The sequence below is a fragment of the Podarcis cretensis genome (genome assembly GCF_951804945.1).
Source record: "Podarcis cretensis genome assembly, chromosome: 1".
In the NCBI taxonomy this organism is placed as follows: domain Eukaryota; kingdom Metazoa; phylum Chordata; class Lepidosauria; order Squamata; family Lacertidae; genus Podarcis; species Podarcis cretensis.
Window position 1 is genome coordinate 52,260,111 of NC_137170.1, and position 25,865 is coordinate 52,285,975.

At 45.8% G+C, this 25,865-nt stretch overlaps 1 protein-coding gene across 1 annotated transcript in view; it reads left to right on the top strand.

Annotated features, from left to right (window-relative positions):
* Positions 1–468: 468 nt before the first annotated feature.
* Positions 469–25,865, top strand: part of CHRM4 (cholinergic receptor muscarinic 4) — a 45,847-nt gene continuing 20,450 nt past the window's right edge. Inside the window, exon 1 of the mRNA XM_079951743.1 lies at positions 469–1,075. Within this exon, the coding sequence (XP_079807869.1) occupies positions 961–1,075 (115 nt within the window). The 5' untranslated portion in view covers positions 469–960. The remainder of the gene's footprint in view (positions 1,076–25,865) is intronic.

The following is a 25,865-nucleotide window of genomic DNA, read 5'->3' on the forward strand; positions in this document are numbered from 1 at the left end:
GTTAGCAAACCTCTCCTCGCTGCTCAGCTGCGTGGTTGGGCTCGTTTGCGCGACCCGCTCCGAGAGGAGCTGTCCAGTGCTGAATCGCCTGTCGGGCGCTTTAGCCTTTCTGGTCCTGAAAGCACCCGGACGTGGAACTGGCAGGGCGCTTTCTTCCAAAATAACAACCAGCCTCCCTAAGGCTTCCAGAACAGACACGCTTCGCTCCACCGGAGTTGGCAAATTGCTCTGAGCTCAGGGGAGCCGACGGAGCCACCCCGGCCCTCTGTTTAATCAGGGCTTAACCGGCTTTCTCAATTTCCTCTCCAGCTCACGGACGTGAAAGCTTTCCTCCCAACAGCCTTAGAGCACGCCTTTGTCCCCAAGCAGAGCCACCCATCTCCGTTTAAACAGACGTGAACCAGCGTCCTTTCCAGGTCGCGCTCATTCGAGCTTTCCCTACTGCCAGGGCGGAGCGCGGGGAGGCTTCTCCAGGTCGCCTCGCTCCGGTGGCTGGCTGGGGAGACCCCTCTGACCCGAGGAGATAGTGGAGATAGCGTGCCGAGTGAGTGGTGAGACGGATGACCTCGTGGGTGTCTCCCCTGATCTCTCCACTCCCCGCCCCTGTTTTCCAGCGGCGGCCCCAGTTCCCAGGCTGAAGGAGAACAATAAAGAGGAGGAAAAGTAGCGCTCGCAGCGCCCTAATGATTGGATGAGGCGCCATTACATCATTTTCCCCCCTTTCCTGGGCTGCCTCGCTGATTTTCTTGCATTGGGGAGAAAAGTGTGCGCGCGCTAGTTAGTAGGAGCGGGAAGCACATCTGGGGAAGAGGGAGGACTGGGTGCCCGCACCACACACACACACACAAACACACACGCCCTCCTCCAGAGCGGTGGCCAGCGGCTTGCCCGAACTCCTTCCCAGCCCCAGGTGGTCAGAGAGGAGTTTGGAGAGCGGGAAGATGCTCCGGAGAACGTCCCATGAAGCGGATCCTGGAGGGCGAGGGCTCCTCCGTCTCCTCTGATCCGCGCCTGCCGCCCAAGTGCGGGGAAATGGGCTTTGAGAACGCCACGGACAAGCGGTGGGGCATGGCTGGTAAGTTTCACTCGCGGAGACGGGCTCTTGCCTTGGGATCGGGGCCGCTGGGAATGCCTTTACCCCTTTAGCGTGTGAAAGGGCTCCAGTAGGTCACCCTCCGAGCTGGCTTTTGTGTGATCTCGATCCCCGCACCCAAACCCGGGGGAGCAAACGAGTGAACCGGATTGAGAGACGGGCATCCGTTTGGGTCGAACATCCGTTTCCCTGCTGCCTTCTCTGTCCGGTAGGAACCACTGGGGCGCCACGGGGTCCTCCAGCGACCTCTGCTCCGGAGCAAGGACACTCCGGGTACTACTGAGAAGGGGCAAGGTTGGCACGTGGGATCTAAGGAGAAGCAAAAACCAAAAAAACACAACCCACCTCCCAGCCTCTGGGAAGGGGGGGGGTGACATCCAGGAGACGAACATCTGTGGGGAGGGGGAGCACGCGGTTGTGTTCCCTCAAACTTTGCGTTGAGGGACGATCTGGAGCAAATGGAATCACCTTTCTTCATTGCTCCCCCACAAACTTTCCCGAGGTCCATTTGTCTGCAACGTCTATTGCGCGGCTTCTTCTGCTTCATTATTTCTCTAAGCGTGGTGATTGTAATAACACCCACGAGAAAACCTGGTGCAGGTTGGATAGATTTACCCCTCTCAAATTGGGAATTGTAGAAAGAGTACCTGGGATTCCTACCAGCTGCCCCCAACTCTTGCCTTTGCTCTGGACCAAACGTCCCGCAGCACCGTGATATGTCTGACAGTGGGGTTCACTCACAGCAGTGAATGTAAGGCAGTAGGATGGAGGGATGGACACCAAGGGCTGAGTTCGAACCAGGACCTACCACATGTTTTCAAGCAATGAGTGAGCGGGCGAGAGTTTCTGTGCGAGTGCAGAGTTCATTTAGTTCACTGCTAGAAAGACACCTCCTTCCCCACCCCCAAATATCTGGAGCGATGGGGTGCAGGTTCAAGGTGAGAGGTCTGAGCCGCTCGGCTGGCTTGAACCAGCTGATAAATATGAATGATAAAGAACAGTCCTTTCCCCAACGGGGAAGAGGGGCAGTTACACTGCCCTTGTTCCACCCACTGCCCTCCTGCCTTCACAGTCCTGCGTTCTCCCAATCTGAACCGAGAGAGAAAAAGCTCTGAGGCAGAGCCCCACGTTCGGGGAGTTGTGGCATCGAATTGCCCTTGTGGCAAAGCCACCTGGCTATGGAAGTTGCGGGAGGATTAACCTGACTTCAGATCCAGCTCCTTTGATTCTGCTGGCTGCAGCATTCCAGGAGCAGGATTCAGAATTATGTAAATGTGGATCGTCCCTCTTGGCTAAACGCGTGCTAATTAGGGGGTGAAGAGTTGCAGGGCTTTGTCCCTTTCTCCTTGGTCCTTCAGTGGGCTGGAACTGTGGGGATGCGGGGGTGGGGGGCCTTTGGTCCCTGCCCCACACACCAATAAAAATGGAACTGATAAGAGGGACGGCTGTGGGTTAGATATGACTGTGGTGGACTTGGTTGTAGCTCACTTAATGCAGGCGCTCCAGTTGCTCTGTAACCAAGGCTAGATGGTGGCGAAGTGTAGGTTCTGTCCCATGTTACCAACGGTGACTGTGACTTGATTATTGCTTGCACATTTGCCATCCGTTTACTCGGCACTTTATCCACGAGCAGAAGGAAACTAGGACCCTGCCCCATGGTAGAGCATGAGCCTCTTAATCTCAGGGTCGTGGGTTTGAGCCCTGCATTGCAGGGGGTTGGAATAGATGACCCTCGTGGTTTCTTCCAACTCTACAGTTCTGTACTCGAACTTTCAACAGTACAGGGGCAACATAAGGGAGAGAGGGAGAAATAAGGTTCATGGTGAGAGGCTAGGCATGGTAGGGGAAGGGTTGGTAAAGGGTGAATGTTAGCAAAGTTGTTTTAGACGAAGGACGCATACAAGGATGTGATGTGGCATACTCTGTCCTGTTGGGAGTGACCACTGTTCTGGTGACAAGTGTGCAATAATGTCAATATATGTGCCTGTGAATGATACATTTTGATAGGACAGTAACTGTGGGGTGGAATCAGGACAAACTCTGAGTCCAGTTTAGGCAGAGTGATGAATTTGCAAGAGTGATGGGGGGGGGGGTTAGTGGTGGAAATGAATCCCCACTAATAGGACACCAACAGGACAGCTTTGCTAGCACCCTGCATTTCAAAAACAAACAAAAGTTGACCTCTGGAACTCAACAGATTGACTCATAAATTGTGAAATTTACAGCACAATTCTATACATCTATTCTTTACTTAGTAAAGTTCAATGCAAGTTGCTGTTAGCCTGAAAGACATGCAATATGGACTACTTCCCCTTGCCTTTGCTCCCAAATGACTTGGAGGCATGCTTCTTTTCAAGAATTTCATCAATCCCAGCAGTAATTCCTCTTCTTTGAACTGCATCCATTTATTTTAATGTAGCTTTTGATCCCACCCATCCATGTGGCATTGCCCAGAAGCCCTTTCTTTTCGTTTTGCTCTATACATTGCAGGGTATAAAATGACTCAGAGCAGTGCTGGATAAACAAACAAGGCAGAAGTATAACATGATGTTCTAGCTATCACTGTGCTGCGCTCCTGTTTAAACAGCGGCTTAATTTGGTGTAATGCTTACATTGTTCATTTCGAGGGCAGACCCATTATGCAAAGGTTGAATTTAGTGACATGAGAGCAAGCACCTCTTGGTATCTGGGCATCAAAGCAGGCACCTGCCTTTCTGTCCTCTTTGCCAAAGAGAGGTCTTTTCCCAGCAGCAAACTGCCTGCATCTCAGTGGTTAATTTCCAAATGAATACCTGCCTCCGAAAGTCTGTAAGTAAATGATGTGGGTCATGATGTACAAAGTGAACGGGTTGGTGAAAGTGAATCAGGTCCCATGTTGCAATCTGATTGAGTTAGATAAGTCACAACTATTCAGATAAAATAATACAAAAACACCTGGCGTCTCCCTCTCCTATTTGCGCTGGGGAAAATTGAAAACACATTTTTCTTATTAACGAAATGTCATATGCATGCAAAAATAAGTGTCCGTGTGATGCTCATCTAGAAGATATTTATGTACGGTTGGGCTAATTAAAGATAAATGGAACCTTGACTTACCAGAAATAACCCAGATTTGATGATGTTTCAAATAGCATGGTGGTTTTTTTTAAATAGGGAAAAAACAATGGTTGTTACATGTTGAAGTCAAGATGGTTCAACTTTTTCAGTGCATGTGCTGAACTGGTATTTCCTGAACTCTAATTTGCATATGGTTCAAGGAATCTGAAAATATACATTGAACCAGAATGTGGGGGTTGGGGGTTGGAGAGGCAACTTTAATGTACTGGTCCATTCTGAAGCTTGGTTTAACCATTGCAAATCTGATGAAAAAGTCAACTCCAGCATTTTACAAGTGCTACAGCCAAATGACGGCCTGCCCTTCAAATGCTGGAAAGGCAGCAGGGATGAGGAACCTATTGCTTTCCAGATGTTGTTGGACTGCAACTCATATCATCCCATGCTGGCCGGGGCCAATGGGAGTTGGAGTCCAACAACACCTGGAAAGCAATAGGTTCCCTGCCCCTGATTTGCAGCCTCCTGACCAGTCACAGTTCATACAGAGCATATTGCTTTCATACATGCATATACTGCTTGATTGCAAGAAAAATACTCAAAGCCGTTTATCTGCACCAGATACTTATTTTGGTTTTATACTGTCATGGCTTCTCATAAACAACCCTGGGAAGTGTGATTAGGAGAAGTTGTGGAGAAGTTTCCATTACCTATTTCTAGCCCCCTGCACAGAAAGGCGGGTCCCAAAGTTCTTTGGGGAAAACACTGCTAAGCCAATAAAAACCTGGCGTGTGTGCCTGTAACTTACAACGTTTACACAGCTCATGCTGATTGCGAGAACAAAGAGGAGGCTCCTATGTCAGGGAAAACGGCCACTAGGAGTTCTAGCTTTGCAGGAGTAGGAATGGTCCCTCTCGGGGCAGGTGGGGAATTCGTCCTCCAGCTTATTGAAACACACCCATTGTCAAAGGAAGACCTATTGACAAAGAAAGGGATGCCAGTCCCATTCTGGGAATATCATGTCTGTTTCCGTAAGAGGCTCCAAATATGTTGTCTAATTGGTAGCTTCTTATAAGGTAGTTAGTTAGGTAACTAGTGTGGAAGTCAGTGGGGCATAAAACTCATGCCAGCAGTGGAAAGGGGTGGCTAAGTACAGGTTAAGGATGGGAGGATAGACACTCTTGAAGTTAAGCATATGCCTTCTAATACATGGATCAAGCCAGAAAGGCACAGCCTCGGAATGCCCTGCTGTAAGATTTTGGTGGCATTTAGAAGCACGGCTCTTGAACAGAAACATATGTCACGTGGAGGAGTTAATATTGCCATGAAAAGTGCTCCTGGCATTGGCTTTCTTTGTCTGACTTACAGTTCACGAAGTCTATACAAACTGACAGAAGATCCAGACAGTCACAATATGATCTTGAGAGAATATAACATTTAAGGGGTTTGATGCATGGGTGCCGTAGAGGCTGGCTCTGTGAAAACGAGGGCTAATGCAATACACTTAATAGGTTTCCTTGGTTTAGATGTATACTGACCTCAATGGGCGACCGTGGTTTCCTTTAACTACAATTCCTTTTTAATCTAAATTTAGAAATGACGTATCATTGGCGTGGTTCAGTAGAAAAGGGCAATGTTTTCATGCTGAAACATGCCACCTGCTGCAGTCTATTAATCTGTTCAATTAAGTTATCTGAGGGTCTTGAGACTTCCAATTTAACTGACAGGAACGGGATGGGCTAGTTCTTGCTTGCAGTTTGTTCCCTTGCAATACAGGGTCAAAAGCAACACATCATTAATATAAGGCATTTGAATTATCTGCAGAGTGTGCGTGTGGAGGGGAGGAATAAGGCATAAGTCAAACTTTGCATGAACATAGAAGCTGTTCACACAAATGACAGTTTATGGATCAAGCCGCTTCTGCATGTAAGAACAGGGGAGGGTTTTCATGTGTTACTGAAAAAAAGTCTTCCGTTCAATTTCAGCCTAAAGAAAGCAGGTTGGTGGTGAAAACTTCTGCACCCTCTTTCATGAATTTTATTTTTTTACAAAAGCAGTGCTGTTATGGATAACTAACTGGGGCCTTGTTGGTGGGCTTTTGGCTGCCTAGGATTGCTGTGTGTCTCAGCTGCAGATTGAGCTTTCCTAGCTTGTTGTCCATAAGCAACTTTGGAACTTTCAATACAAACTAGAAAGTCCATTGTTCCGAGGCTCTGTTCAGCCACAAACACACTTCAGCAAGGTCATTTCCTTTGCCTTAGTACTGTCCCTTCTCCATGGCTTCCCACTGCCCACTTGTCCTGCTAGCTAGGGATGATGGGATTTGTAGTCCCAAAACGGCTGGAGACCCATGTTTCCAAAACCCTGGCCTAGCTAATAAAGCTTACTGGACATGGGAAACACTTAGAGAGGGATTCCACATAGCACAATGGCAATAATTCTGCCAGATGAAACAATTCCATCCACTTTTCACCTTTGTGCTGCTCTGGGGGCAGCCAATGGCACGGGTGCACAGAGGGAAGAGGTGAGTGAAGGTCCCCTTGTGTGGTGAAGGTTTTTGTGTGGGCTTCCACCAGTCGGACTTGCTAGCTGATTCAGAACCTTAGTATTTATGAGAAATGTCTTACTTGCCTAATATTACTGTCTAAGGCAGTTGTTGTTAATATATTGTCCACATTTCACCCTAATGCCCCAGAGTGGCTTACAGCCTTAAAGCACAATATCAATAACAACTCAAAACAACATGCAATCCTGAAAGCAAAGATGTGTCCTTAAAACAATCACCCGAGTGTCAAAAGTCAGGATATAATGAACATGCCAGACATGCCTCTTTGGGGAGGGAGTTATCTAGGGCCCAAGGTACGTATACATATGGAAGTCTGTATGTAATTGCCCTAAATTGATCAAGACAATATTGGCTGAGACACAACCAGGGAACCAAAATTGGTGGTAGGGATGAGATCTGGTATTAGCACACCTGCTTAATGACTTTGAAGACTGCCAAAATCCGGCAAATAGCAACCCAACAGTGTGTCCCATTAAGCAGTATGAAAAAGGAATGTTTATGTGCAAAACTCATGCTGCAGGCATTTAGAAGTAAGGAAATGCCCCGAATAGGTTCATACTTTTTTCTCTAGCTGTTCTCTATATCAGCTAAAGCGATTTGTCATTTTGAGATATAATCACAAGTATGTGAATAAAATACCATATGTTGTGTGTTGGCAAATAGGTGTTTAGGGCTGAAGAGCAATGTTGGTTGTTTGGCAACCGTGTCGCAACGCTGTAGGATGATGGTGCACCCCCTTCCCAAGCCCCCCGAGGAAGCTGCTTGGCCGCAGGTGGCTGATTCAGAGCTACAGCAGGAAAAGCAGCTGGATGTTGCCTGTCAGTGCAGTGCAAAGCACTTCTTCCCTCCAGATGTTTGTGGAGAAGGGACACCGCTGGATCGCAGCTGGAGATCGTGATTCTTTTACATCTCACCCCAAAGGGATTTTCACTACCATGCAGCCAACTGCTTCTGTACCCCCAATACATTAATACTTCACATTTATCTGTGTCAATTTGATTGCAACAGACAGACGTGGTAAAGAAAGTTGTTTCTTGAAAAGTGAGGCTGTAGCTACATTAGCAGCGCAAAGCATTCTGTGTAGTCACACCATGGGTGTAGCCAGGATTTCTGTTGTGGGGGGCAGGCCTTTTGGGGGGGCAGAACCGCAGTTAGCTATGTATTTTTATTTATTTTAATTGATTGGGGGGCAGCTGCCCCTCCCTGCCCCCCCCGGCTACGCCCATGAGTCACACATCTACCTTTTTCTTTAGAATTGTTCCCTGGGCTGTCCAGGAGACTTTGCAAATTCATTTTCACCTTACAGAAAGTGGGTTGGTAGTGAAAATGTCTATGCCATGACTGTTCCCACTTTTATTGGTTTTATTTTTATTTTTTACAAAAACAGCATCAGTTGGGATTTTTGTGGCTTTCAGATTCTCAAGGTCTAATTGCTACCCTGCATTTGTTATCAGGCCTGTTCATTTGTGACCCAGCAAGCCAAATGTTGCCTGACAATCCGCCAGGGATTTGATAAATCGCCTGCTTTTGTCACCAATCTGGGACTTCTAAAACTGGTCAGTGGGTATGTGTTGAGCACTGGGCAGGCTGTAATCGATGGCTGAAGCACTTATTCAGCTTGGTGGATCATGTCTGCAGGTATATTTATTTGCACAAAGGATTTGAAATAATCAGCCCTCACAGCCTCTCTTGCAGGAGTAATGGATAATTGAAAATCATCTGCTTACTTAAGGGTTTCTTCCAATATACCGTACTTTTTTAAAAAGAAAAAAAAACCCATCGTCTCAAGAAAGGCTCTGTTCTGCACAGGTCTCATCCTGGTACTACTGAGGGTAATGCCACAGTGCTGCATATCTAATTAGCCAATGCATTAATTCATTGCAAGCCTGGCCATAGCAATTTAGCATCCTAGTCCTGTACTGAATGCTCCTGAATGGTAACGATACATTCAGTTACCGTAGATGACTCCCTGAACCCTTAATTGACTGGATTTGTTCCTGTCCACTCTGCTTCTCTTGCCATGTCTTTATGTTTGCTCCTCTGACTGATCCTGTGAGCAGACTCTTGGTTTTTGTTTTTCAAATTACTGTTTGGCTTTTGCCCATGACTTCAAGCCAGGAAATGTGTGGCAAAGCTCCATCCACCTTTTCCCATGATGGGATTAGATACCAAACAGGAGGAACAAAGCTGACACCAATGACAGTGTACAGAGCGTGATTAGCAGAGCCATATCTTAGTTAACCTAATAAGCTTCCCCCTATAGAAGATTTGCTTTTCCTGCTGAGATGTGTGAGAGGAACCATTTCAGCAACCAGCAAATGGTTCCATCTTCAGGCAGATATGTTCACAGGAACCATCTGTACACAGCTATCAAGCACAGTCTTTACACTTTCCTTGACTGCTGGTCAATGTGTGATTATTATTTTTAAAAAAGCTATGATTTTTATTGACCCCACTAGTTTAACATGACAACTCTCCAGGAGGGCATATGGACAAGAAGCTTTCCATGGGTGCGGCAGTGCTTTGAGTGTTATGCAAGAAGAAAATCTGAGGGCAATTGTATACATTACCGGAACATTACCAGAGCATTCCTGGATCCCAGTTCTGTACCCTTGCCAATAATAATTAGAAGTTCCCACATGATCTTATGTGATTTCACTATTAAATGTTGCCTGGATGGCATGGGATCTAGCCATGGGGGAAAGGTGTGTGTCTCTGGGGGCCTAAAGGCAGGGCATACATTTAAATAATAAACAAATAAACCCCTGTCATTCCAGTATGAACCAGTTCTTGCCACAGGCATCTGTAAGAACAGGATGCTTGACTGGATAGGCCACTGGCCTGACCCAGCAGGCTCTTATGTTCTTATTAAGCTAGGCAGTTCAACTTCTCATACTAAGTGGGCTGCAAGAGGACATGGAACCTGCGGGTCATAAACTGCCTTGTCGTGAGGGGCGGGTGGTGGGGGAGTAAGGCCAAAAGCAAAGGAGGCATGAAGCTCTGGCAAGGTCCTAGAGCCCACCCACATCCACTCCCAAGCTGGGAAAGCACTAAATAGGCTTTGGGGAGGAGCTGTGGGGACTCGAGGACCCTGTCAGGGTCATCTAGTCCAACCCCTGCAATATTTTGCTCAATATGGGGCTTGAACCCACAACCCTGAGATTAAGAGTCTCATACTCTACCAGTTGAGCCATCCCAGGGATCTTCCAGTGTTAAATGGTAACTCTGGGTGCTAAAACATTTCGAGAGGGCAAATTATTTTGGTTTTCTGAGCCTGGATGAATGCAGCTACTTGCCTGAATTATATAGTGGAAGACCACTGGGGACTTGATCACAACCCTGTAAAAATGGGCTCTTTTCATTCTGCAGCAACACGTCCTCTGTGCAGCAAGCCGATTGTGAAAATATTGCTAATCAGAGTAATCTTCCCCAGCTAGGGCTCTCCAGATATTTTGGACTGCAACTCTCACCAGACACCAGGCTGAGGAAAGCTCTACCAAGCTCACTTTAACACCCTTGCTGAAGAACACTTGAAACAAGAAAAAGATAGGATGCAGTTCTTAGAAAGCTGAGTGTGCTCCTTTGTTTTCTTCCCCTCAGCCCTCAGCCAGTTGTCCTCTTGAGGCCCAGTGGATTAAGGCCTTTTTGGTAGACAAGGACTGCTTCCCCCACTTCCCATCCCCTGCAGCGTATCTGTGAAGATCACAAGCACCCTGTCACCTGCCCTGTAATTACTCCCTTAGAATCTGGGAGGGAGGAATGCATCTCTCAGGGCAATTGCATAGTTGTAGGAACAGCTCTGGCTCTGGCATAGCAGCCAAGCTTCTTGTCTCTCAGATAATGCAGAACAGGGCTGCTGGCGGGGGGGGGGGGATCTTGCTACTTACAAAAGGGCACTTCTCCAGTATTTGGAAAGTGATATACACATTCTCCAGATCTATCTTATTGCATCATGTGCAGATACTCTGTGCTGGAGTCCTAGCCTGGGCCTGTCAGCTGCATTGCTGCAATCAACATAATCAGGAAGCAATTGTAGCTTTAATATTTCGGCTTAAGAATTGACTCCCACCCCTCCAAAGCATCTCATTAAACAGCCTTGCTTGATTTTCAAATTATAACAAAAATGCTGAAAACTTAGAAAAGGGTTCATGCACGGAAAGCAAAGAAGGAAGCGCCATCTCCTTCTGGAATGACAGAGGTCTCGGTCCTATGCACATTTGCTCAGCTTTAAGTCCCAGTGGATTCATAGGACCGCCTCCTGTACCGCTGATGGTTTCAGCTGATGATTAATTAGCTGAAACTAAAATCTGCTTAAAATTGGGGAATACTCAAACTCAATAGCAAAAACACACATGAAATTACTGGTTAAAAAATATGGGGATCCAGGAAAAAAGTGAGCTACAAGAAATTAGTGGTTTGGAAATTAGCAAAAAAAGGTAAATTATCTGGGTATTTGACTCACGACAAAGAATATCAATCTATTCCAGGACAATTACGTCAAGACCTGGAAGGAGATATAAAAAGAATTTGGAGATCTGGAGCAGGCTAAACATCTGCTTTAGGGGAAGAATCTCTACAATAAAAATAAACGTGCTCCCAAAAATGATCTTTCTATTCCAATCAATTCCAGTGATCAGGGGAGCAATCTGTTTCAAAGACTGACAGAGACACATATCAAGATTTATCTTGCGGGGTAAAAAAACCCAGGATTAAGCACAAACTATTAATTGATGTTAAAGAGAGGTTTTTTTTTCCACTGCCAGATCTGAAACTGTATTATGAGATGACTTGTCTCTCCTGGATCCAGGAATGGTTGACACTACAAAATACTGACTAGAAGGATTCGATAATAGATATGGTTGGCACACCTATTTAAGATATGAGAAGGTCAAAGTCCACAAAGGCTTCTTGAACCACGTGGTTAGGAAATCGTTATATATGGTGTGGGCTAAGTATAAGGACTTATTAGAGCCAAAAACGTCATGGTGGCTATCCCCGACAGAAGCATTCTTGTTAAAAAAATGAGAAGTAATTGGGCAACTTACAAAGATCTACTGGAAGAAAAAGAAAATAGGCTAAAAAAAATTTAAAAATTGAAGAAATTTGGAGCCATTTGACTGATTGGTTGCAATATTTCCAACTAAACAAAACATTTCCAAAGGACAAACAGAAACTTTTTCCACAGAACTTTCAAGACTCGAGAAAGACCTAACCACCCCCCCCCCAAAAAAAACCACTCCGCTCTCTAAAATGTACAGACTTCTCCTTGACTGGGAGACCAAGGAGGAAGAAGTAAAATCAGTAATGATACAATGGGCCAGAGACTTTGGTTACAATATTTAAATGGAATCATGGGAAAGGTTATGGAGGGACGACCTGAAATTCACTGCGTGCTATGCTTTGAAAGTGAATTTCATGAAAATGCTCTACAGATGTAAAACTGGCCAAAATGTATAAATGCAGGTCAAGCGTTTGTCGGAAATGCAGGGAGGCAGAAGGCATGATGATCCACATGTGGTGGAACTGCAAAAATATAAGGGATTTTTGGGGAACAATATATAATGAGCTTAAAAAAATGTTTAAATGTTCCTTCCCTAAGAAGCCCAAAGCCTTCCTGCTGGGCATAATGAATAACGAAATTCCAACAAATTTAAGGAGAATTTTTATGTATGCAATAGCAGCAGCAAGAATTCTAATTGCAAAGGGATGGAAAGGAAATTCTATTCCCTCTAAATTGGATTGGCAGAACAAAATGTTAGAATATGCAGAGCTAGCAAGATTGACAGCAAGATTCCAAGACCATACAGACTAAATATTCAATAGAGAGTGGAACATTTACAGAGAATACCTAAAAGAACATTGTAAAAACTTAAATTCTTTGGCAGGCCTGGATTGACCTCTGCATGAAATAAGAGAACATTACAAAACTAATACAACTGAATAACTTAGGAGAGATAAAGTTAAGTGCGTAGTCAAAAAAGTAATTTAGGAACCACAATGGGGGATTTGGAAGTCATGTTGGAAATAGTTATGTGTGAACTTAAATCTTTTTTTGTAATAAGTATTGATTTGTGATCATTTTTGATGACTGTTTTGTATTGTTTGTTTTTAAAACCAATAAAGCATTTAAAAAAAAGGGATGTAGCTTAAACATAAGTTGTTGTGCATTTCTAGAGAGCCAGTGTGCTGTTGTGGTTAAGAGCAGTGGACTCGTAATCTGGTGAACCGGGTTCGCTTCCCTGCTCCTCCACATGCAGCTGCTGGGTGACCTTGGGTTAGTCACACTTCTCTGAAGTCTCTCAGCCTCACACACTTCATAGAGTGTTTGTTGTAGGGAAGGAAGGGAAAGGAGATTGTTAGCCGCTTTGAGATTCCAGGAAGAGAGCTGATGAGCTGGGCTAATGCTAATGATTCACTATCACGGAGGTCACCAACGCAGTGCCTGTGGGCACCAGTGCACCCCCAGAAGATTTCCTTGATGCCTGCCAAGCCATTTGCTCCCCGTGTACCAGATTACCAAAACAGTTTGGATTTAAATGCTCTGCTTATGCAGTTTCTCTGGCTGCTTGTAGTTCCTTGGTTTGGCACAAGTCCACTTCAACACTGATTGAGTGGCAGCAGGCCTCTAGCTTGGTTGGAGGGCAAAGAGGACCATTGGTGGTCGAGTTGTGCCTATCTGTGCACGGACTAAGAGGAAGATAGGAAATGTGGAGAGAGGTCAGCACCAGTCAGTACCAGACAGAAGGGAGCAACATAATCAGTTAATTGTAAGAATCTCCCTCTAGAATCCTCAGGCTTCCTGAGATTTACAGCTCTATGGTGTCTCCGCCTGAAAAGCCTTCCAATTCACTCTGTAGTTATAACTTTCTAGAACAGGACGAGGACAGAGATGGGTGCAAGAAGACTTAGTGGGCTATGAGGTTTTACACGGGAGACCCAGCTTTAATTGAATCATAACTCTCACTTGTTAGTGGTTTATTCAGATTTCTATTGGGGGTTTGCATCCGCTTGGTGTGTGAAGTGCAATTCCGTAAAATCTCTAAACTGGATTAGGACCCCCACAAAGCCTTGCATCACTATGTGTACCTGTCTATGTCTATGTTTCCCTAGGTCCATGGGCTTTGCAAGAAGTAATGATGTCCAAAATGCTGCCTGTGGACAGGGGCGGAGGAAGGGGTGTGTGATGGGGTGGGCTGCCCCGGGTGTCACCACTGAGGGGGGTGACAAAATGCTGGGCAGCACTCACCGCGGGGCCTGCAGCACGTCTGAGCCACACGTCTCTCTTGGGAGTGATGCGGTGGCTTGGGCACCCGCAGGCTCCACGCTTCCCCAAACGGTCCGCCCACTGCCCCCCCCCTCAACTGTTGGGTGACTGAGTGGGAGGAGGCAGGCAGACTCCTTGGAGGCCCTGCAGAGCGTCCGGCCCCGCCCGCCCCCACCCCACGGGTGGCTAGCCCTGTCCATGGGCGCAGGGCACGCGCGCTGCCCCAGGTGCCCCATTGACTTGCTCTGCCACTGCCTGTGGAGCACTTGACAACCTCTGGATTTTTGTTGTTGTTGTTATTAAAGCGCAGCAGCAGAGGATTGTCTTTAAATGCTGCACTTAAGTTTTTTAAAAATCCTACATTGTTTTACTTTAATAATAAATAAGTAAACCCACAGCTCCTCAGTACTCCTTAAGCAGTCTTCTAGGCAGCCTCATGTTGTAAGGCCTATAAGAGGCCTATTGGGAAATACAAACAAGCACTGGAGGGGAAAGACCAGTGTGAAGCTGCAAGGTATCAAAAAATGTCTCTTAATTATATCTCTTAATTATATTAAGATATGAAAGAGCAAGAGACATTCCCTCAATAAAGGATTATGGAGGAAAGTAAATCCATTTTACTTCCTCCACAAAAAACCTCCAGACCTATTTGTTTGCACTCTGAAGGGAGCTTCTGTGCCTGGAAATTTCATCCACTTTGGTCAAAGAGGGGGAGCTATAGCTGTTTTAAGATCCCATATTATAGTGAATGGGGACCACAGAGCTTCATTTTTATAGAACAGTAGAATTGTAGAGTTGGAAGGGACTCCAAGGCTCATCTAACCCAACCCTTTATGCAGAGTGGCTCAGAATTCAAATTAAAAGCAGAAAAAGCTTAGAAAAATGTACATATACAATATTAATCTTAGGGTCCATGCACTTCCCTGTTATCTATCAGCTAAAATGGGGCATGCTATGTTGTAACCCACCATTGGCCATAGGAAGCTGCCTTCAACTAGGTCAAACATTTGTCCATCTAACTCAGTATTGTTTACATCTGGAGCAGCCAATGCGATGTCCTCAAGGTGCTGTTGGGCTCAGGACCTATTGGCCCCAGCCAGCGTGGCCAGTGGGCAGAAGTGTTGAGAGTTGTTAACAGTGGAGGCTGGTCTATTAGTGCCCCACCAAGCTCAGTCTGCCCTCAACCAGCCTCCGCCTGCCTACCCCCTAAGTTACAACCAGTCCAGGGGATGCCACTGACTGCCAGCTTCTTCCTTAGTCTCCATGTTGCCATGTAGAATTAAACAGGGAGGAGGTTGGGGACAAAGCCGGAACTAGGGTTCATCCACACTTGTGCTTGTCCTGTACCAAGAAAGCACAGGTCTGAGCAGTTTTCCGCTTGTCCCAAACTTTCTAGGCATGGATCCAAGTGGTTTTGCTTTTGCTCCATCACTTTCCCCCAGAAAACCCACTATTTATCTATAAATTAGAACGAACAGCAATTTGCTGTTTGCTCCAATTCTGTGCTAAACCATGGGTTTTCCTGAGAGGAAGTAGCAGGGGAAACGGAAGTGTGGATAAACCCTTAGTTGACTTTTCCTATAATTGGCTCTGGCTCCACCCACTTTAGGGACGCGGGTGGCGCTGTGGGTTAAACCACAGAGCCTAGGACTTGCCGATCAGAAGGTCGGCGGTTTGAATCCCCCCGATGGGGTGAGCTCCCGTTGCTCGGTCCCTGCTCCTGCCAACCTAGCAGTTCGAAAGCACGTCAAAGTGCAAGTAGATAACTAGGTACCACTCCGACGGGAAGGTAAACGGCATTTGCATGTGCTGCTCTGGTTCGCCAGAAGTGGCTTAGTCATGCTGGCCACATGACCCAGAAGCTGTACGCCGGCTCCCTCAGCCAATAAAGCGAGATGAGCGCCGCAACCCCAGAGTCGGCCATGACTGGACCTAATGGCCAGGGGACCCTTTACCTTTACCTTTACCTTTACCACCCAATTTGGCCTCCCCGCCTTCTTCCTCACTTATCCAGTGGGCATCAGCCTCCACAGGAGTTGTAGTCTGACTACAGTGGAGGGTCCCTGTTGGTTGTGACTGGCAGCAGTTCTCCAGGAGTTTTCCCCAGCTTTTCCTGTAGATTCCAGTGTTTGAACCACTGAGCTGTGGCCTTTCCCCAAGGGAATATTTAGATTACATTGGACTGGAGTGACAAAGTGATATCTGCTTACCAATCTGGTTTAAAGACCTTACAGAATTCACTTTAAAGCTATTCTTAAAGTTAATTAACTAGAAGAGCCTGGCTTCCCAAAGGTTAACTAGATCTTGTCTTATTGAATGTCTTATCTGTCCGCATAAAGCTGAAGGGAGCACACAGATAAACTGCTGGCCTGTTCCAAAGGAAAGATACACAAAGCATTTGCTCATCATGCCCTGACATTAGTCCATTGACTAAGCAGTCTGGCTACCCTTCAGCATCTTTTGGAGAAGGCATAGCTTTGCGCAGAGGGAGGAGGCGATACATCTTTGCTAATACAATAGCATTGGCTTCTGGGTGGCATGCAATGCGTGATACAGATCTTGAAAAAACCTGGTACTTTGACGCCTGCACATCATTAAAGGCTGCAGTCCTAAGCCATTTACACAGAAGTATGCTGCAAAGGGACTGACTTCTGAGTCTTTCTATACTGTACACAATGCTACAACTGGGAAATGAATAGGTAATCAGGCTGTGAAGATTATATTTTTTAATGTAGATGTAAATGATTGCAAGCCACCCTTGGTGTACAATTCATTTAAAAAACAGCTTTTCAATTCTATGTAGATATTGTTTAGGGAAAGCAGATAGGTCATTTATAACACAAGATATTTCTTACTTTGATACTTGAGCACTGTATCAATTGCGAAGGATGACCATGTTTCCAGGACACTTTTTCCATTTATAATACACAGCATTGGGGTCCAGTCCTTCCCTTCTCACATCTTCCATGTATTGTAATGGGAATGCTGCATATGAAACACACAGATGTCCCCTTCCGAGCTGATCTAGCTATGCAAATATTTTGTCCATGGATGCAGCACTTGACAGGGTGGCTCACAAACACCTTGCTATTGCAAACCTGATTCTTTTTCACTGTGGCCCCATCTCCTGTCTTGTTGTACTATATGATAGTCATTTGTGACATGGTTAGGGAACCTCTGGCCTGGGCAAATGGGGCCAGTCAGGGTTCTTAATTTGACTTTTGAGGCCATTTCTCCTCATCCATACATGTCCCTCTTTTGAGGTCGTATGGGAATACTGAGATGTAGCCAGTGTTAATCGTACTCAAGGCAGACCTATTGAAATTAATGTAAGTGATTAACTTAAAAAGGTAAAGGTAAAGGTAAAGGTAAAGGTAAAGGACCCCTGACAGTTAAGTCCACTTGCAAACGACTCTGGGTCATGTGGCCAGCATGACTAAGCCGCTTCTGGTGAACCAGAGCAACACACAGAAACGCCGTTACCTTCCCGCTGGAGCACTACCTATTTATCTACTTGCACTTTGACGTGCTTTCGAACTGCTATGTTGGCAGGAGCAAGGACCGATCAATGGGAGCTCACCCCGTCGTGGGGATTCGAACCGCCGACCTTCCAATTGGCAAGCCCAAGGCTCAGTGGTTTACACCACAGCGCCACCCACGTCCCAAGTGATTAACTTAGGCCCATTTATTTCAGTGAGTTTACTTTGAGCCAAATTCGGTTGGATACAACCCAGTCTCTGTATGGCAGGTGGCCCATGTGTGCCCTCCAGATGTTATGGATTATGACTCCCAGCATCTCTGACCATTGACCATGCTGACTGAAGTGGGTGGGAGAGGTAATCCAAAGCATCTGGAGGGCACCACATTCATGACTTCTGCAAATATCCCCAGAGTAGATTCTTAAACTCAGAGCCATGGGTTCCAGCCCCATGCTGGGCAAAAAAGATTCCTGCATTGCAGGGCTTGCACCACATGCCCTTCAAGGTCCCTTCCAACTCTATGAGAGTATTATTTTGTGATACTTTTTTTCTGTGAGAACCTCAATGCCTATTTCATTTCTGTAGCATCTCCATCCACAATTCTCCCGAGCGTCAGCAGCTCTCCATTTTCTCATTGTTTGCTCCTAATGACTATGGTGCTGAGCGTGGGAGGGGATCCTACACGATAGATTGATGGATACAAATGTGCAGGGCAGAGCCTTTGAAAAGGACACTGTGGATAATTGCTTGTGTGCATGAAGACAGAAGTTGCTGTTCTGAAGCCCGGAATCACACGGCACCTTCAATGCCTCCGGGGTTCTAGGAACTACCACTGAAAGGCTCCACCACTGATAATTAAAATCTGATTTCATTCATGCCAAACCCACACTGGGCAGAAAGTGTGTGTGTGTTTTTGGAGGGGTCGCTCCTGCAGAAGCAGCTCCGCTAGCAAAGCTTTTGGGTGAACACAGAAATCTGTTTTCACAGATTTAAATGCATTGTTGTTCGAATAGCAAGAAAGGTACGAACATAAGGAGAACCTGCTGCATCAGGCCAATGGGTCATCTGGCCCAGCATCCTGTTCTCACAGTGCCCAACCAGATGTCTATGGGAAGCTCCCAACAGGACCTGAATGCCACACCACTCTTTCCTCCTGAGGTTTCCAGCAGCTGGCATTCAAGAGTGGATGTGTAATAGAGCCATCATAGCTAGTAGCCATTGATGTCCTTCTCCTCCATGAACGTGTCTAATCTGTGCTTGTCTGTTTGTCTATTTTTTGGTCTAATCTGCTTTTGAAGCCATTCAAGTTGGTGGCCATCACTGTCCCTTGTGGGAGTGGATTCCATAACTATACTTAAAGTTCCTTAGTGGGCAGTAGCACAGAGGGTGCCAGCAACAGTTTTTCTTTGGGAAATTATGGGTAAACGGCCCAGAATGACTGGTAGCTGGGTTTTTCTAGTGTTCTTTATGAGGTAAAACAGATTAGGACTAGGAAGCAGGTAACAGGGGCACCATTAATTTTATTTATTTCACTTGTCTCTGACCTTTCTTCCAATGAGCTCAGGGCAATGAATAAGGGTCTTCTCCACCCACTGTGGTCTTCCAGATGTTGATGGGCTGCAGGTGGCCATACTGGAGCCCAGTAACATCTGGAGAGCTACAGGGTGTCAAGCAAGTCACTCCATCAGAGCAATGTTTCCCAGAGTTCCCTGGGAAGAAGGAAAACCTCTCTGAGAGCAATAGGCCCGTGAAGGGAATAGGGGTCTCCCATACCCTCCAACATTTCTCCGATGAAAATAGGGACGTCCCACTCTATAATGATAATTTTTACTATTTATACCCTACATATCTTCCTGGGTTGCGCCAGCCACTCTGAGCAGCTTCCAACATATAAAAAATAATAATAAAGCATTAAACATTTTTTAAAAAACCTCTCTGTACAGGATTGCCTTCAGACGGTTCTGGGGTTGGATAACTCCATACCCTCCAATATTTCTCCAATGAAAATAGGGACATCTAAGGGAAAGCGGGACATTCTGGCATCAAATCAGAAACCGGGACGGCTTCTCTAAATCAAGGATGTCCCTGGGAAATAGGAACACTTTGAGGGTCTGGTGTCCTAATAACTCTCAGCACCTTTAACAAACATCAGGTCCCAGGATTCTTTGGAGGAAGCCATGTCTGGTCTGCTGCTGCTTTAAATGTATAATGCAGATGGAGGAGAGGTTCATCTATGGCCATTCACCTTGAGGTCTATACAGAACCTCTGAATTCCATGTTTCTGTGCCACTGAATGCTGGAAGACCACTGCCTTCATGCTTTGCTTGTGCATTCCCAGAGACATTTAGGCATTGACAACTGTGGGAAGGAGAATGCTGGACTACATGGAGCGCTGATCTGATCCAAAAGGGCTATTCTTTCAGTGCAATGTTCTCTCAGCTACAGCAATGTGGGCATAGCAATACTCACTGCTCAAAAGGACTGAAGCCATGCATAAGGAGCACTTGGAGCACTCAAAGGGTGCAGCAGACATGCCGAGTATTATTATTATTAGATTTATAAACCAATCAAATCCTGAGGGCTTGAGAAAGATAAAGATCAAGAGCGGAATCTCTAGCAAAGCAGTGCTGGGGCTCCCGCCTGGCTGGAATCAAAGCCCTTCTTTTCTCTAATCAAACATGACATTGTGCTGAGTACGGCCAGGAGAGAGCCCTCTGCATATGCCCAGAGGCACTTTGGACTTTGCTCCACAGATTTGCAGGAGGAAACCTTTTGTTCAAAACTGGTTTCAGCACTGAGCTGAAGTGAACCCTGCCATCATCAGAAACCCTGGTAACGACCCCAAGGTAACAGCCAAATAAAATCAACGCGTTACGTAAAGTGTCGATTAAAATAAAAAATATTCCACCCCAAGATACACGAGGTTGTCATTACTGTAGAAGAAGCATTGTCTTTAAAAATGGGAAGTTACTGTCATGCTAATGCCCCTGCTTCTGCTGCTGATAATAATGATAATAATTGCTAACGCAAATCTAACCTAACACAATCAAAGGATTAATTGAATAAGTTTCATAAAGAGTCATAATGTCGAGGAAATAATGTACTATGGTAATGTGCTGTGGTTTCCATCCCACCCTATTCTAAATGGAGCAGGCTAGGCTGTGTTGTGTTGTGTTGTGTTCCTCCCGGGAAATTGCTGTTAAGTATGAAGCCAAGGAGCCAAAGCGCACTTAAAATTAGACGTGTGATCATGTGTGACGTGTGTCACTAGGTCAGTCACTCAGCTGGCCTGCTGAGTCAAGGCATTCCTTAATCCTCCCTCAAATAAGCTCTTGCCACTACCTACTGATTTGCGGAGGGAAGCAGGACTATTTATTTTCTTCGCTGTGTAGTTCAAAGTCAGCGTGTGGGAGGAGATCTCCTAACCTACAATCCCCCAGAGCACAACACATGCGTGCATTTGAAAATCAGTACATACATTTATTTTATGGGAAACAACCATCAGTGCAAGTGATCATTTAATACAGAATAGCAAAATAGTTCTACTATCCTGATGTAGCATACCTGGTGCTCCTCTTAACCCTCATTTTCCCCTTTGCCTCTCCTCCTCCTCCTCCTCCTCCTCCCCTCTCTGCCTCCCTCCCTCCCTCCTTCCTTCTCTCTCCTGCTTCTGTCTCAGTTGCCACTCTTCCCCTCTCTTTCTCAAGCAACTTTCTCCACCTGTCACCAAGCATTTTGCTGCCTGCGGCAAAGGACAAGATGGTTGTCACCCCTTCCCGCCCGTGCCAAGCTGGACTGGCAGCTAAATCTTAACTTTAACGCTGGTTGTGGAATTGCATCCTCCACTGCATCTGTGAACATAGCCAGCTAGTATAGTAGTGCTAAGACAGGCCCCATGGCAGATACAGCCCTGTATTCCAAAAGAGGAGAACAGGCAGGAGACTATGGAGAAATGACTGAGGGTGGAGGCTGCTACTGCCTCTCCACAACATCTGCCACCTGAGGCAACTGCTCACTCTGCTTAATGGTAGGGCCAGTCCTCCTTGGAGAATGAAAGATTAAGGCTGTGGGGAGGAGAGACATTATAGCATTCTTAAAATATATGAAGAGCTGTCACACGGAGGATAGAGCAGACTTGTTCTCTGTTGCTAGTGACAGGCCACTCATTCTGACTCCACCCACCATTCCATCATGCTCTGCTGTCACCCATTCTTCTGTTTCAATATGCCTGGCTGTGTTTTTCATTACATAGCAGCTACAATGAGTGTGATTAGGACTGAGGGAGCAAGGGAGGAAGGTTAACCCTTTCCCCCATACTGAGCTTCTGCAGTTGAGTATTTTACATGAGGTGGCAGTTCATAAACACTAGGTAAATAAATAAATACCGATTAAGTCGCTATTTGGCATTGGAGGAAAGCCACTGTTGAAGGAGCAGAGGAGGGAGGGTGATTTTCATTGGGATCTTGGCACAGGGGTAAAGAAAAATAACCCATTCTGCACACTGAAGTCCCCTGATCCTGCTCTCCCCATGGCTTAAATTTAACCAACAACATCCAGGCATGCTGGGTGCAATTGTGCATTTAACATAATGTGTAGTTTGGCCTTGAGAGCAAATGCTGTTGGAACCCACGAGACTTGCATCTGAGTAAATATAATTACAAGCAAACTGTACTAGTGGCAATGTCACACTCGTGCCGTACGTCCTCCAAACATCTTTCCTGCTCAAGTTCTTTGGGAGCTCCCTGTGCAGACTGATATGAAGGCTTATGTCAATCAACTTGGCATCATTTAAACAAATTGTCTCTTTCCAACAGGAGTCCTTAAACATAAGTCTTGATTCCATCGAATTGCAATATTACTTCAAGAGAACTATATTAAATTACAGCTTTACTGTCAGCTATGGAATTGGAATGAGATTCCTGCAAAACAGGCTCATAAGTCATTCTGCACAGTCTACCCTGCCACAGAGTTATTACTAAGTCTATGAAAAGATGTGTCCCCTGGTATTCACATGTCTGTTCTCCAGAAGGAAGTTGCAACATATACAATATACAACTATACTTCCATTGGCAGTATTCTGGACAGGAAAGAACTAAACATTTATCATATTTGCAGCCTGACTCAGATCAGCAAGGATGGGGTTATCCAACTTTATCCCCACATCAAACCTATACTGTGAGTTATAGTGAACAAGTCAACAAAAACATCACTTTTATAAAGCTTTAACCTTATTGGCTCCTCCCTGTTCCCAAGGAATTCTGGGAATTGTAGTTTGTTGACTGTGAGTTGGCATTTCTTTGTTAGAGATTGTTGTTGAGGATTTGGTTCAGCATAAGGAATGGGTAAGAGGGCAAATCCTTATCCTACCTCTTAAATTACATATGAGAGCCAGAGTGGTGTAATGGTTAGAGTGTTGGACTATGACCTTGGAGACCAGGGTTCAAATCCCAATCAGACATGAAGTTCATTGAGTGACCTTGGGCCAGTCACCATTTCTTAGCCTAACCTACCTCACAGGAAGAAACAAGGAGGAGGAGAACCATGTGCCCCACTTTGAGCTCCTTGGAAGATAAAAGTGATATATAAATGTAATAAATAAATACATAAAAAACCTCCCATGCAGTTCTTGTGCAGCTATTCCTGACAAATATGATGATGATGATCCACCTTTCCAAAATGTATTTGGGAAATGTCTACCTAACTTAGCACAAGACCCCTGCCATAGCAATGGCAGAAGAGAGGAGGAAGACTTGAAGCTAGCGTGTGCATTACTCTGCCTGTCTTCCAGCCAAAGAAGAACGTTGCTGTTGCAAGAATGCACAGACGGCTGAACCAGGGGGCGATGAAAGGGCTTATAGTATGCAATGGAGGGCACAGAAGAGATGTGATGTCTGAATTAAATCTCAGTTTGTGTGCCCACATCAGTCCATTGCCCAATCCAAACACTGGTTGAGGACCTCAGCCTCTCTGAGATATGTTGGAAATAGAGACAAAGATGGTATCATCAATGCACTGATGGACAATGTGCCCCAAATGGGAGCAGAGGAAGAATGTGGCTGTGGAGAGTCCTGATGCTCTACAGCCAGCCTGGATAGGTGGTGTGCTAGTCTAAGCTATATAAATAAGTGTGTTGTCTCATTTGGACTGAAGCATTAAGGATATTGACCATTCCTGTTGCAAGCAGTAGCCTGACATCTCCAGCCAACCCACACTCTAGCCTGGCAGATGACTGAAGGCAAGAAGTTGACAGGGAAGCTGGTTCTGCTAGATGCCTTGGGTGTCATCATCAGGGGCATCCTGCTGGACTGCTGGGCCAGGATGGAACCTGGATTCATTGTATTCTTCTGGTTGTGGTCCTTTACAGAGGGCAGGTTTCAGAAAGGAGCACCACGGGACTGCTGACACCCTGTGAATTTCCACTTTGTCTCCATGCTGTTTAATATCTACATGAAACAACTGGGAGATTTGGGGTGTACATGAATGACACCAATTTTCTACATATCACAGGCAGGCTGTTGAGTTCCTGAACCAGTACTTGGATTTGGTAACAGACCAGACATGGGCTAACTAACTGAGAGCTGTCACTCCCAGGAATGTGAGCTGCTGAAGAGCAACAGCAGGAGAGGGTGATTGTCTCCATTCCCTGTTTATAAGCTTCTTCAGGGTCTTTTTGGTTGGAAAATAGGATGCTGAACTCGCTGGGCATTTGGTATGATCCAGAGCTTTTAAAATGTCCTTCTAGAGAGGCACAGAGTCAATTAAATTCATAGGCAGTCAATTAAAAATATGCTTAACATCAGGAATTGCTTAGGCAGATGCCATTCTTCACTTTTGGGCTGGGGTGTTAATGCCGAGTCAGTTCAAGACTTGTGTATGCTGTCTGAACTTCAAAACACAGCATGGCTACCTTTGTTTTATGCGCTGTCCCAGAGTGCTTCATTTCAATCCCACTATTTAGATCTTTTACACCACCATAGATAGGCTTTGGAGCAGCTTCAGCCAGGCTTTGTCTCCCTCAAACATAGATGCTGAGACAGAGTTCATTTTTTTAAGATTGCCAGCTCCTCCCTGGATAATGATCGTATTTCCACACCTCTAGACCCCTGGGTCAATTAAACATGAATGACAACTTGCTCCTGGAGCTGAGTAAACAAATTCCTGCTTGCTAACTAACTTATTAGCATTTAAATCAGGAATCCCAGAAAGAATACAATTTCTGACAACTCTCCAGGGAAGGTTGACCAGTGCCTTCTTGTTGTTGCCTAGGTGACAGACACAGCAACACACATACCAAGTAAGAGAAAGTAGCGTTGCCAACTCCCCAAATGGAGTTGGGTGCTTTTCAGCTGGAAAACTAGAGGGCCAAGCAAGTGCAGGATCATTGTGTTAAACTCCAGATCATCACAGTCCCAGTTGGTTGTACAAAGGGAAAGCTGAGGTGCAATAAGACCTGGGTAAAGATCTGACCATTATTCAGCAGCTCCCCAACCATCTGCTTACAAAGTTAATCAAGTAGAATTCAAGCTTACTGCTCAGGAAATGTTCACTCTCACACACCATAAGTGTTCCTTGGGTTGTGGTCATTTTTTATTTGGGGGCATCTTTGATGACGATCAAATGTGTGTGTGTGTGTGTGTGTGTGTGTGTGTATGTGTGTGTAATTTGTAGCCATTTACAAATCTGTCGTTTTTTAAGTCCAGTTTAATGTTGTGATTTTTAGACCTCAGCCTTGGCCATTGTTTCTACCTGATCATCACTTGCATGTGATGGGCGGGGGGGGGGGGAGGAAGTGGCTGATGCAGGGGATGTTGCAGGAAGGCAATGAGTTAAGCCCCCCCCCCCCTTCCTCACTGGTTCGCTGCTTCACATTGTCCTCTCCCAAAGCTGCTTTTCCTTGGATTAAGTGTCTGCTTTGGTTCTGCTGTGGGTTAAACCACAGAGCCTAGGACTTGCCGATCAGAAGGTCGGCGGTTCGAATCCCCTGCTTCTGTCAACCTAGCAGTTCGAAAGCACAAAGTGTAAGTAGATAAATAGGTACCGCTCTGGCGGGAAGGTAAACGGCGTTTCCGTGTGCTGCTCTGGTTTGCCAGAAGCGGCTTAGTCATGCTGGCCACATGACCCGGAAGCTGTACGCCGGCTCCCTCGGCCAATAAAGCAAGATGAGCGCCGCAACCCCAGAGTCGGCCACAACTGGACCTAATGGTCAGGGGTCCCTCTACTTTACCTTGGTTCTGTAACACGTGTTTGAAAGATCAGTGCTCATATGCACACCTTTGCCTCTGATAAATGGGGCTGGCATATTTTTGCTTGTTTGCTTTCTTGTTTCTTTGCTAGATTTTGTATTGTTTCAAAGGTAAAAGAAATATGCATATAAACTAGGGCCAGCCAATATGGTGCCCTCCAGAAGTTGTT